Here is a 14266-nt window from a genome sequence, read left to right as displayed (position 1 = left end):
TATTGATATATTATTTTTTGTAATTTACATTTATGTACATTATCGTAATAATAATAATACCTGCAATGTAGTTGTGTAGTTGAGTAATCTCATTTTGTTTACATTTGTAAGTTCGAAACGGTAACAACGAGAAGAAGTAAGTTTTAGGTTATTTAAAAGATTAAATGATTGAAAAGTACGAATCTATGTTCTAATATAATAATAGGAACATATAGGGGGAAAGGGAGAGGATAGCTCGTATATTGGCTCGTAGACTTAATAATACAAAAGATTGCCGTAGGTTTTGTTTTTATTAAGTTCGGACGACGAAGAAACGGACAACATAGGTAAAATTGTTTTTATACTAGAGTTCATATATTAGTAACAACGTGTTGAATACATTAATTTTACACTGTTTTATAGCCTTTTTATATGGTTTCTTAACATAATTAACATGAAAAAAGTGGACAATATGTCAAAAGAAATAAGGGATCGTAAGGAAGGGTAAGGGTTGGCCGATGAAAAGGATGTTGACATAGTCTATAAGAAAGATGAAAGTAATATTATGCAATTCCTTCCACCCTTGTCAGTTTTTATTGTCTTTTTTTTTTCTAATTAATCAATGTCTAAAGCCCACCAGTTATACCTTGAGACCAATAAACTCGAGCCCAAAGAGGAAACAGCCCAAAACATGCACAAAATAATAAAACGATGAGTAAATTACAAAAATCATCCTTTATGTTGACACTAGATTGCGAAGTGTGTCCTTTGTCTTCAAAAAGTACAAAAAACATACTCAATGTTTGCAAACCCTTGCATGTTATGTACTTTAGCTATAACTCAATTAATTTTCATGGTTCAATCTGATCAAGTGGACCCCTTGCGAGGGTATTTTGATGCAAAACTACTATCGAGTCGGGAGTCTCATTGGAAGCAGCCTCTCTATTCCTATGGGGTAGAGGTAAGGCTGTCTACATCTTACCCTTCTCAGACCCTACGTTAGCTTTGCTATTGATGGGATTTACTGAGTATGATGATGATGATGTTTGTTTATTTTAGTGTTTAAGGTAAAATGACCAAAGTACCCTTGCATGGAGTCCACTTGGTCAGATTAAACCATGAAAACTAAATGAGTTAGTGTTAAAGGACATAATGTGCAAGAGTTTGCAGACATCGAGTATGTTTTTTTGTACTTTTTAAAGAAAAATGACACAAATTGCAATCTAGTGTTATCATAAAGGGCGATTTTTGTAATTTAACGATTAGAAATATTGAAGTGTTATTTCCAGCATCGGAGGATCCAACAATTGGTATTGATTTTTGTATACTTATTTTTTTTACTTTTATTTTAATTCTTAAAATTGTACATCATAATTCTTTTATTTTTTTGCAGACACGCCTATGCATACTTTACATGTTTTGATGATAGTAAAAATATAAAGATGTTGGTCAAAAATCATAACATATGTCTCATATAATAAATTAAATTAAAATCAAATACAAAATACAAAGGAAGATAAAAACACTGCGATGGGTGCATGGTTGGAATGTGCATCGAACCGTCATTTTTCCTTGCTACTAAAAAAGGAACTGAATAACGGTTATCACCTCTAAAGTTATTTTGCAACACATCATAATCAAGGTATGCCTCGGTAAGTTGAAAAAGAATGGTTAATCAATTTTGTTTGTTTCTTAAATATTTTGATTTACTTTACCCCTTTTGTGAAAATCAAATATATGTATATTTATAATATAACATTAACCCCCACAAGCCATCTCCATCGCCTCCATTTCTAGCGAGTTTAAAACTTTTGAATAGAAGAGTGCGGGGGAGGGGAACTCGATACATATATAAATTTCGAAAATATTCGGTAAAATTTACAACGCTTGTGTATCTTCGTTGTTTTGCAAGCATATAATTCAAACGGACTTAACCACCATAACATTTGACAAAAAAAAAAAAGGAATAAACCTTTCAGAATAATGTGTCATTTTATTAGATTGAAATTCGTTATAAGATGCAAAAGATAAACACTAGCAATTACCCCAACAATTTCCAAGTTAAGTGTAAGAAACTTGACATTGTGAACATGTTGAAACAGAAGTAGAACTTGCTGAGTGTTGCAAGCCTTTTTTAGTAGGCAAACTAAGAACAATAGAGGGAAGACGAGTTTTGAAACAATTTTCTAGATATTTTCTCAAAAACAAATTACAAGGAATTAAATATGCAATGGTTATGAGCACATGATGCCCATGTCCCTTATTTCTTAGAGACATGCATGTAACAACTCCTACCATGCTCCACTAACTAATGCACTTGCTAACCACTAATGCAATACTCAATTAACATGTGTCAATTAAAGAAAATGAAATTGCCAATTCCTTAGAATATTCCGATGCTCCCTTGCTGATCAATCCAGGAGCCTTGTTGGCCTCCTGTGCACTCTTTTGGGCCGATTACTAGCCTCCTTGTTCAGCTGGGTCGCTTCCTCCTGGGTTTGGATTAGGCCTGTATGCGACGAGCCTGCATGGGCTGCATCACTGAGCATCGACACTGATCAATAGCAATAGAAAGGTTTGATGACACTTTCAATTGCTTGAACAAATTCTCACTTGAAAAGTAGAACAACATACAAACAAGAAGTCAAAAATTATAGACATAAACAAACTCTTCACTAATTAGATGAAGAAGCCAACACAAATAGGAAGTTGCAATGCCACCAAAACTGGAGCAAACGTAAGGTCACGGGTTCAGGTAGTGGAAATTGTCCCAAGTTGGCCCGACACTATAAGTAACAATAACTCGATTACAACCAAAACACTTCAGAATCTTACTTATGCAAACTAACATGTCCGAACAAAAGGACAATATGACACTAAAAGTTGGCCTTTTGATTACAGTCATCACTCGCGAGTATAAGGTAAATCAAGAACTTACAATTTGCTAAGAAGACAGTTGTGATGCCGTGGTAACGTCATCAATGCAGACATTTAAACATCTTTGATTCTCATCACAAACCATCTTTATAAAACCCGTTATTTTATTAGCGACAATGTTGGCCTCTACACCCAAAGTAGAAAAAGATGGTTGAACGGTAGCCCGGTTTGATGCAGGCAGCTCTGTCAGTATTCCGTTAATCTCTTTCAACTTTGAAATGATGTCAGAAGTCTTTTTTTCCCCTTCCTGAATCAGCACACTCAAATATTTCCAACTCATATCAGTATCAACATGTGCCTTCCCGTGTTCATGCAACTTTGCCATTTTGGTCTCTATACTTGCTTTCTCCTGCTCTAGCAACGCACTTAACTCTGTAATAAGGTTTTGGGCTAACTTGGTGTTCTTAATAGCTCTAACATCCTGCAATGTTTACATGTATAAGTATACTATACTATATATATATAAGTTGCTTGCCTTAATATTCTTTATAACATATAGCAACATGTATGACGCATGGCAGACACGAATATCATTGATAATGTAAAAGCATACCTCACGTGAAACCGTTGTGAAGGTGGCATCGGGAGAACCATCTAGCAAATAGCTTCTAACTTCTGCAGACATGTCTGCTCTCTCATGTTCTCCGAGGTCCGAAAAATCTATGTCTGGTTGAATCTTTAAACTCTTTAAGTTAGCAAATGGAGAAGGTTGATTTGTTATTAGTTCCACAGATGAAGAAAGAAGCTGCACAAAAGTATATTTCAAAATTGAAAAGGAGTAGTTAATGCCATCATCCTAATGACGAGCAAGGTTTAAAAGAACGGAAACGAGTTTTGAGGCGTTTTCCCTTCGCCTCACGAGGCGTAAGCCTTGAGGCGAACCAAGGCGGAATTAAAAAATAAATATAAATTTATATATCTTATAAAAAGAATGATACTAACTAAATTCATCATCAAATTCTTCAAAATGATCAAAAACACACATAAAGAAGACATAATTTGCTTGAAATTGACACAAAAATTCAAAAACAACTATCAAAAACCCCTGAGGCACACCTGAGGCGCAGCCTTTTTAGCGCCTCAGCCCCTCTGAGGCGCACGTACAACATAAACCCCGTGAGGCGCGCCTCAGAATCGTTTTTTGGGCGTTTCGTCTCGAGGCGCGCCTTGAGGCGCACACCTCAGCCGTTTTTTAAACCTATGATGACGAGTACTGAGTACATATTAATACATACTTTTATGCACCATGTCTTTTTAGAGCATTACTTTATATTCAATACGGTGTTTGGCTAACTTGTGTTTAAAAAAGAGAAATAACCAATGAACAACGGCTTTTCAAAGTATCAAAGCATGCATCTAATCTAGTCTGACCACCTATTTGCTATAGGATCACAATTTTTGTTAAAACGATTTTGTATCAAAGATAAACACCAGGGCCGTCTCCGGAAATGTTAGAAAAAATTTGGGCCCTGTGCGAGATAAAAAAACCCGGGCCCTACCCGCCCTAGTAAAACAGGAATTTAGGGCCGTTGTTGCATCACTCAATAATTCGATCAAACCCTTTTCAAAATCTAACATCATTGTTGTTGTTGCCTCACTCGGCTCCACGTCACTGTGTTTTTTTCTACCGCTCCTCCCACCTTAATCAACATTTAGTGTTTATTTTAATTGGGTTTGAATGTTTGAACATCGGAGCCTGGGGGTTGGGTTTAGTTGTTTAAACATATTGGCATTTAAAATCTGAATCAAATTTGGGCCACTTAAACAGATTAGGCCGATCGGTACTAAAAAACTCAAGCAAATTTCAGCCAGTTAAAGTAGTAAACAGAATGGCAAGGGCCCAGTTTGGGTTTACTTTGGACCTATCCGATTCGGGTATTGTAATGAACCAAACCAATTCGAGTAAGTTTCTAATAAAACTTGCATCAAAAAGTAGAGATATATAAGCACGTTGCAACACTATATTTAGAATTTTGTAAAAAATTATACATTAATTAGTACCCTATTACGATTACTGTATATAACGAACCGAACATATTTAGGTCACTTTCGAATAATTTGTAAAAAGATTATTTTAGAAGTTAAGAGAAAACAATATATGTTTATAATTTATAACTAGTAGTAATATTAGAACAATAAAAGAATTTAGTGGTTTACAAAGAAGAAAACCAAAACTTAAAGTATAAGTTAAAACGACTTGCACAACTCAGGAGAAAAAAAAAACAGAATATATCAATGGTTCTTTTGTACACAAAATGAATTATAAGGGTTGGGGATGACAAGTATAAATAGTTGCAGTATCAATTTTAAAAACAATCAACAAATTGCAGCATAAATTAAAATAGCCAGCCTCGATCCCGAGACAAGCGATTTAAGAAAAAAGCCGGCTGCCACTGGACTAGATTGCTGTTTATGCTGAGTTAGTGTATTAATTATATATGTATATAACATATAAAAAATTAAAATATTTTACGGGCCCTTTTACGTTTTTGGCCCTGGGCCGGCGCCCACCCCGCGCATGCTCAGGGCCGGCCCTGATAAACACTACCAATTACCTCAACAATTTCCACGTTAAGAGTAAGAAACTTGACATTGTGAAGACGTTGAAGCATACGTAGAACTTGATGAGCATCTTTTGGACGGAGTACACAAATATCTGCCTTCTCCAAAGAAAGGTAATCATCTGTAGAAAGTTGCAAACAATAACCGCCTTGGTAGAACAAGAATACAAGGTCGGGTGCAGAAAGCGAATATTGCTTGTCAAAGTAACTTCTTATGGTGAGATTCTTGAGTTGCGGTGCAACAATATTGAAAACGTCCACGCTCCCGCAAGCAATTTCAATCGTAAGATTAGAAAGTTTAGGAAGACAAATACTTAAACCCTTGAAACCCTCCATATAGCAACTTTTTAAGGTGAGATTCTTCAAGTTTGCACACTTAGAGAAAAGATCAATGCATTTGTCAGTATTTTCATCACAAATCAAAGCGGCATTGTCGAGATACAAAGTTGTTAAGGCAGGGAGCTCCCAAGTAGATGTTGCATTAAAGACATATCTTAAAGAATATTTGCTACGGTACTCTATATGTCGGAAAGTAGAAAAATAGATTGTATAGGGGCTTGTGTGTAAAGTGGTGTCCTATATAAACACCTCTCTTGTAACCCTAATTGCTTGATACAATCTCAATACAATTTCAAACCCCAACCATTGTGTTTGTTCTCTTACCAAACAACATGGTATCAGAGCGGTGTTCTTGATCCTTGAACACGGTGCTCATCATCTACAACCTATTCCAACCAATTCAATCTCAAACCAAAGAAACCCGGCAACAAAATCAAACCCAAACACAAAAAAAAAAAAAACAGAAAACTCCAACCAAATCCGGCAGCCGCCGCACAAAACTTCAACCAAACCAATCGTTCTTGCAAATCAGGAAATCATTACAACCTTAAACAAATCGTTCCAATCATTGTCCAAAGCAAAACCATTGTCCAAATCAAACCATCATTCAATTGTTTTCTTTGAAATTGTTCCAATCAATTAAGATATATTTTATTTCCTTTTTGTGCCTTTTCTTCCCACCGAAGGATTCCTCCGAAATTTCCTTTTTAAACCATTTTTATTTCCTTTTTGGAATTGCCTGCAATTTCGCCAACCAAGATTTCGCCAACCATTTTTGAAATTGCCTTTTATGCTAATTTCGCCAATCTCGAACAGTTCTTTTCGCTAAATACGTTGCCGACCAATCATTGCCTTTTGATAATTTCGCCATTTTTTTGATAATTTCGCTGCGAAGTGGTGGTTTAATTTCGCTGTAGGTAGCGAATTTGTGGCCTTTCAAATCTTGAACGCGAGTTCAAGTAACCGGTGTATTTAATAAATTCGCCGAACAAATACCTTCGCTCCTAGCGACGATATTCCAAACGGAAATCTTGAACGCGAGTTCAAGTATCCAGTGAAATTAATAAATTCGCTGGCTTGGTTGGTTACTTAATAATCGTGAGGTGATAACCTCGCCTACTCCGGTCTTGAATCTTGAACGCGAGTTCAAGTTGCCTAGCAAATTTGGTAAATTCGCTGGTCAGCTCAAATTGCCTAGCAAATTTGGTAAATTCGCTGGTCTTGAGTAGTGTTCCAAAAAAAAAAAAAAAAAATGGCAATCAATCGTGAAAAAAACAACTCTTGGATATTCGATTCTGGTGCTACTGACACCATGACGTTTGAATCATCAGACATACGATCAATGTCCAATCCTCAAAAGACTCAAATCCACACTGCAAACAATGGAATGATGCAAGTGAAAGGAGGAGGAACAATTGAGATTTCACCAACTATGAAATTATCAAATTGCCTCTATGTTCCATCATTATCACACAAACTGCTCTCCATTAGCCACATTACCAAGGAGCTAAATTGTACTGTACTAATGCACCCTAATTTCTGCCTTTTACAGGATATCAGGACGGGTGTGATTATTGGACGTGGTACTGAGCGCCAAGGATTATACTATGTGGATGAAGTGGCTCAACAGGGTACTGTGATGTTAGCTCACGGAACCGAAAACCGGGAAGCCTGGCTATGGCATAGACGTTTGGGACACCCATCCGTTGGCTATTCGCATCTCCTGTTTCCAAAACTCTTCCCGTCAAAGGGAAAAATCGACTGTGAAACCTGCTTTCGTGCCAAAAGCCATCGACAACCATTCAAACCTAGCAATACAAAAGTTGCCTCACCTTTTTCACTAATCCACTCTGATGTGTGGGGTCCTGCTCCTGTGACGGGGGGGCAGGGCCTTCGTTACTTTATACTATTCGTGGATGATTGCACTCGCATGACATGGGTATATTTTTTAAAAACCAAGGCCGAAGTTTTCGAAAAATTTGTCACATTTTATGCCATGATTCAAACTCAATTTCAAACTCAAATCCAAATTCTTCGATCCGACAATGGGGGGGAATTTGTCAATACATCTATGCAACAATTCTTTAAAACCAAAGGATTAATTCATCAAACATCTTGTGCTCATACTCCCGAACAAAATGGTGTTTCCGAACGGAAAAACCGTATTATTCTTGAAATGACTCGAGCTCTTTTGATCGAATCTCAGGTTCCTAAATCTTTCTGGCCGGAGGCAGTTGCAACCTCCGTGTATCTGCTAAATCGACTTCCCACAAAAGCTCTCAAATTTCAGACTCCTTTAGATTGTCTGTCCAAGTCTACCAATATTCCTCATCCTCTTACCCTTGAACCTCGAATCTTCGGGTGTACCGCATTTGTTCATATACCCAAAGTCAACCGAAACAAGCTCGGCCCATGTGCTGAGAAATGTGTGTTTGTCGGCTATGGGATCGACCAAATGGGTTATCGGTGCTATAATCCAAAGACTCGTCAAATGTTCACCACAATGAACGTTGACTTTCTTGAAACAAAATACTTTTATGACCCCCAACTCAGTGGTCAGGGGGAGAACGAATGTACAGACCCCCTGAGTTGGCTAATCCAACTTCCCTCTTCTGAAGAGGTAACAACAGCAGAACTTACTCACAGTACCCCGAATCAGTCATCTTCAAACACAACTACACAATCTACGGAGCACAGTACCACTGAAAATAGTCCATCCAACATGATTCCTGAGGTAAGAAATAATGAGAACTCTGAGTTTACTATGTCTTGTGACTTTGAGACAACAGGGGAACATACAGAACCCACAACAACCGAACCTACAGAACATGTTGAACCGAATGTTGAACCAGATGTTGAACATGTTGAACCAGTTGTTGAGCAGGTTGAACCAGTTGCAGCAGAGACAACTGGAAGGTATTCCCTTCCCCCAAGAGAAAATAGAGGAGTTCCTCCTAAGAGATACTCTCCAGAAAAGGTGACTCAAAGGTCTAGGTATCCTGTGGCGAACATTGCCACTGGAAATTTGTCTAAGGAAGCTAAAGCATTTACCGCTGCCTTGTGCTCTGAACAAATGCCATCTACAACACAGGAAGCATTGAGCTCTGACGAATGGAAAAAGGCTATGGAGACCGAAATGGAAGCACTCAAGAAGAATAACACGTGGGAGAAATGCACCCTCCCACCAGGAAAGAAACCAGTGGGGTGTCGGTGGGTGTTTTCAGTCAAACACAGACCTGATGGAACAATTGAACGATACAAAGCTCGACTGGTTGCAAAAGGTTACACTCAGACTTATGGAATCGATTACTCTGAAACCTTCTCCCCAGTAGCCAAAATTGATACGATCAGAGTCCTGTTTTCTATAGCTGCCAATAAAGGTTGGCCTCTTCATCAATTTGATGTAAAAAATGCCTTTCTTCACGGGGAACTAAACGAGGAGGTCTATATGGACGCTCCACCAGGATTCAATGAGAATTTCAAAGATGGAGAAACGTGTCGGTTGAAGAAATCTCTGTATGGGCTTAAACAGTCTCCTAGAGCTTGGTTTGGGAGGTTTACCCTTGCGATGAAAAAATATGGCTTTAAACAAAGCAACTCAGATCATACCCTATTTTTGAAACGTAGAGGCAGTCTTGTGACCTGCTTAATTATCTATGTCGATGACATGATTCTCACGGGAAACGATGAAGAGGAAATGTCAACGTTAAGAGATAAACTGTTTTCAGAATTCGAGATGAAAGATCTGGGAAGATTGAAGTACTTTCTTGGAATTGAAGTTCTGAGATCTAAACAAGGGATTTTTATCTGCCAAAGGAAATATGTTCTTGATCTGCTAGCGGAAACCGGAATGGTTGAGTGTAAACCGGCGGACACCCCAATGATGGTCAATCATGGCTTACACATGGAAGATGGAGCAGATCTAGCAGATAAGGAGAGATACCAACGAATGGTGGGAAAGCTGATATACCTCTCCCACACTCGTCCAGATATAGCTTATGCAGTAGGAGTGGTGAGTCAGTTTATGCACCAACCCCAAGCAAGTCATATGGAAGCAGTATTAAGAATCATCAGGTATCTCAAGGGAACAGCAGGTCATGGTATTCTGTTTAAATCAAATGGGCACTTAGAGATCCAAGCTTACACAGACGCCGACTGGGCAGGGGATAAAGGAACAAGAAGGTCAACCTCAGGATACTTCACCATGGTTGGAGGAAATCTAGTTACCTGGAGAAGTAAGAAACAAAAGGTAGTCGCCCTTTCTAGTGCAGAAGCTGAATTTCGAGGGGTTGCTCGTGGCTTAGCAGAGGTTCTGTGGATTCGCAAGCTCCTAACTGAGATTGGTTTTCTTCCTACTACAGCAACCAAAATCATGTGCGACAATAAAGCTGCTATACAGATCTCAGAAAATCCAGTCCAACATGATCGAACAAAACATGTGGAGGTAGATCGGCACTTTATCAAGGAGAAGTTAGAGGAAGGCATCATAGAGCTCCCGTATATAGCATCGAAAGATCAACTCGCAGATATTCTCACAAAGGCAGTCAACGGAAACGCGTTTAGTAGCTGTTTGAGCAAGTTGAGTGTTTGTGACCCCACTACTCAACTTGAGGGGGAGTGTCGGAAAGTAGAAAAATAGATTGTATAGGGGCTTGTGTGTAAAGTGGTGTCCTATATAAACACCTCTCTTGTAACCCTAATTGCTTGATACAATCTCAATACAATTTCAAACCCCAACCATTGTGTTTGTTCTCTTACCAAACAACACTATATCTGATAAAACTTTCATTGTCAAACTAAGATGTTTTAGAGACCGAGAACTAAAGAGAACAAGGGGGAAGCCAACCTCATTTGCTAGCACGCTTGCAACATTCAATTGTTGGATATTGTGAGAGAATGCATACTTTATGATTTTTTTGGCAAATATGCCGCTCATCTTACCATGAAGACTAATCTTAACAGAGGACACTTCTGTTTGATTGTTGCGGTCTGAGAGAACATGTGTAACAAATTTCGAGAACTTGGGCAACTTAGAAAAATCATCCCTTGAGAAATTGAGATAAGGCATTGAAGTCCATAGAAACCTCCATCTCGATGACAAAACGCTGGTTTGAATAGCATGTTTGATGCTAATAAAAGAGAGGATTTTATGAATAAGACCATCTGGCAAGCTGCTTAGTCTATTGTCTTCTACGTTCATTCTCTTTTGGTCATGGCTAGAATCCATTCTCTATCTCGATACAAACATGCATTTATATATCTGCTAACTCATCTTTGTGTTGCTGTTACATCATCATCATGACTTCTCCTTTGACTCCAAAAGCTGCAATTTGATAGGAAACAACAATCAGGACATTTGAACTAGACATAAGTTTGGTTGTAATGACAGCAAGCAAATAAGTTTTAATCATACATACATAAGAATAACAAATGATCATCAGTCAATTCCCTTTATTCATATCAGAAGAATAACAACCAAACACACTCAATGACAACAGCTTTACTTGTGAAACAAATCAAGTCAGGGAGGATTATTAACAAGAAGAACACTGACTAGAGTTTATGAAATACCTCCTCCTTCCCTAGTATCTATCAAATTCAAATGGCAACCGTCTGAACCAATTTAGAGCTCCGTCCCCCCTTATTTTTTCGTTTTTTTCCCTAACTACTCAAGAGTAAATTACACCTGGCTTGCTCAAATTTCGGGACTCCCTATGTTTTGAAAAATTGGGGATCTCGTCAGCCAAAACGGATTTTGTCTCTTGTTTGAAGGCTTGTCTATATTAAACAAAAGACTCTACGGGTAACTTTAACAGTTTTACTCAAATAGTTTAAAAATAGTTATTGTTCTCTTTGATATTTCGAGTTTGTCACCAGTTTATTATTTGGTTCTAACTCAGTTAAAACGTTCAATTAAAAGTAGGGGTATTTTTATGGTTTACATCCTGCTCTAACTCAATTAAAACGTTTAGTTAAAAGTCGCAATAGTCGTGTTCGGCAGATGATAGTTGCAGGTGGTGGTGGATGGTTGTGGATGGTGGTGGCTGGTAGAAAGAGTGGTTGGAAAGATGGGGGATAAAAAAGAATTAATTATATACATGTAAATAAACAAGTTATAGGTTTATTTAGATGAAAAGACTTACATGCCCTTACTTTCATCTATAATATTACCAAAATAACCTTCTAGTTAATTGATTTTTTGGATGGAGTTAGAGGTGGGGAGCAAAATGACGATAAGTTAAAAAAATCAGGGAGGAAAATGACCATTTTTAAACTTGGGGCAAAACCGTTAAAATGACCAAATCTCAGGGAGCAAAATGGAAGTTAACTCTAAAAAAAAACAAACTACTAATTTTACCTCGTACGTAGTGGCGAAAATCAATTTGGTTCGTCACGTTAGCGAGATGAATGTTGAACCACCAATGGGTATGATAAAAATGTTAGCGAAAATCAGAGAATTATGTTCAATGATTAACACGCTATCAACACGAGAAGATTGTTAATTTCTTTTAACATTTTTATAGTATGTATATGCATAATCCGATAAAAAGATTATAGTTTCTTAAACTTTTTTTATAAAAGATATCTCTCTATATAATAAAAGTGTTATGGGCTGTTTGTTTACCTCTTAATGAGGCTCTTAATGGTTCAGACCTCTTACTGATTCAACACTTAATGGTTCAGACTGTTTGTTTCATGAGCAGATATCTTAATGGTTAAGACATTACCTCTAAATGGTTAAGATTTATACAGAGTCCGAATAGTTAAGACCTCTAATCTGAATTGGTCAGACGTTTGCCTCTGAACGGTTAAGGATATACAGGCTCTTAATGGTTCATGCCTCTTACTGGTTCAGCACTTAATGGTTCAGACCTCTTACTGGTTCAGCACTTAACCATTCAGAGGTTGCCAAACAACCCCTTATTCAAATATAAAAAAGCAAAATTGTTAGATAATAAACTACTTAAGGGATAAACAAATGAAACAAAAAAAAATCTAGAATCTTTTTATATAAACTTAACTGAATTAATAAGGAAAAATAAATAAATAAATAATGGAAACCATATCCTTTTGACTAAATTATATATATATATATATATATATATATATATATATATATATATATAGGGGAAGGTTCATTTGAGAAGAAATTTAATGTGAGAAGAAAAAGAAGAAATGGCATATTAGTAAAATGCTATTTCATTTATAACTCATATCATTAATTTTTCTCTCTTTAATTAATTACTCAAATAGATCCTACATATAATCTACAAAACCTACACATATCAAAATTTTTCTACATATACCCTACACATTATAGAATTTTATCCTACACAACTACTAATTTATTCTACACTTTAAATTAAGTTGTTTTTTTTATTTGGAAAAAGTATATATTTTGAAAAGGAGTTACAAATTTAATTTAGCTAGTTATTAAAGGGGAAGAATACAAATTAATGATTTATGTAAGTTTACCAATATACCCTTATATTAAAATTAACTACAAATATTAAATGAAGTAAAATGAAGCATTCTTATTGGTTGAAACTTCTTCTTTTTTCTTCTTACAAAAAAAATTCTTCTCATTTGAACCGTCCACTATATATATATATATATATATATATATATATATAATGTAAGTATCTATAGAAAACCCACTTTAATTTAGAAAACCCGGGAAACTCAAAGCTCCCGATGTTTTTTTTTCTTGAAAAAAATTATATGTTATATACATGTTTTTAAGGGTTTTGGGCAAAAAAAAAATCAAAAAAGCGCCGAGTAGATATTTTAAAAAAAAATAAACAAGTTTTGGTGTAACACATGTTACAAATATGTCAGATGAATGAATGTAACATGTGTTACACCAAAACTTGTTTATTTTTAAATATCTACTCGGCGCTTTTTTGATTTTTTTTGCCCAAAACCCTTAAAAACATGTATATAACATGTGTAAATTTTTTCAAGATAAAAAAACATCGGGAGCTTTGAGTTTCCCGGGTTTTCTAAATTAAAGTGGGTTTTCTATACATCCTTCCCCTATATATATATAGAATTGCGCTAAAATGAGAACCACCCCGAGTTGTAAGAACCGCGAGAACCACACCATCCGGGTCGCCGTTTACCACGATTTTTTTTACAACTAGATGTGTGTATTATAAACACAGTCGTAAAAAAAAATTTTAAACGCCCTCCCCCCCCCCCCCCCCGAGGGGGTAGTTTTTTACACCACAAGTTTGGTGTAAAAAAAAAGAAAAAAGAAAAATAAATAAAAACACCAAACTTATGGTGTAAAAAACTACCCCCTCGGCCGGGGGGGGGGGGCGTTAAAATTTTTTTTTAACGGCTGTGTTTATAATACACACATCTAGTTGTAAAAAAAATCGTGGTAAACGGCGACCCGGATGGTGTGGTTCTCGCGGTTCTTACAACTCGGGGTGGTTCTCATTCTA

The 14266-nt window shown here is 36.7% G+C and overlaps 1 protein-coding gene across 1 annotated transcript; it reads right to left on the bottom strand.

Annotated features, from left to right (window-relative positions):
- Positions 1 to 2150: 2150 nt before the first annotated feature.
- LOC110908046 (putative F-box/FBD/LRR-repeat protein At4g03220) lies at positions 2151 to 11542 on the bottom strand. Its single transcript, XM_022152944.2, has 6 exons — positions 11388 to 11542; positions 10590 to 11139; positions 5472 to 6001; positions 3470 to 3661; positions 2918 to 3337; positions 2151 to 2520 (listed from the first exon to the last, which is right to left on the bottom strand). The coding sequence occupies exons 2-5, from the start codon at positions 11041 to 11043 to the stop codon at positions 2924 to 2926; spliced, it is 1590 nt and encodes a 529-aa protein (XP_022008636.1). The 5' UTR covers positions 11044 to 11139; positions 11388 to 11542; the 3' UTR covers positions 2151 to 2520; positions 2918 to 2923.
- Positions 11543 to 14266: the final 2724 nt, after the last annotated feature.

Source organism: Helianthus annuus, chromosome 14, assembly GCF_002127325.2.
Source record: "Helianthus annuus cultivar XRQ/B chromosome 14, HanXRQr2.0-SUNRISE, whole genome shotgun sequence".
In the NCBI taxonomy this organism is placed as follows: domain Eukaryota; kingdom Viridiplantae; phylum Streptophyta; class Magnoliopsida; order Asterales; family Asteraceae; genus Helianthus; species Helianthus annuus.
The sequence above is the reverse complement of the archived record's forward strand: the minus strand, read 5'-3'. Positions and strand labels throughout refer to the sequence as shown.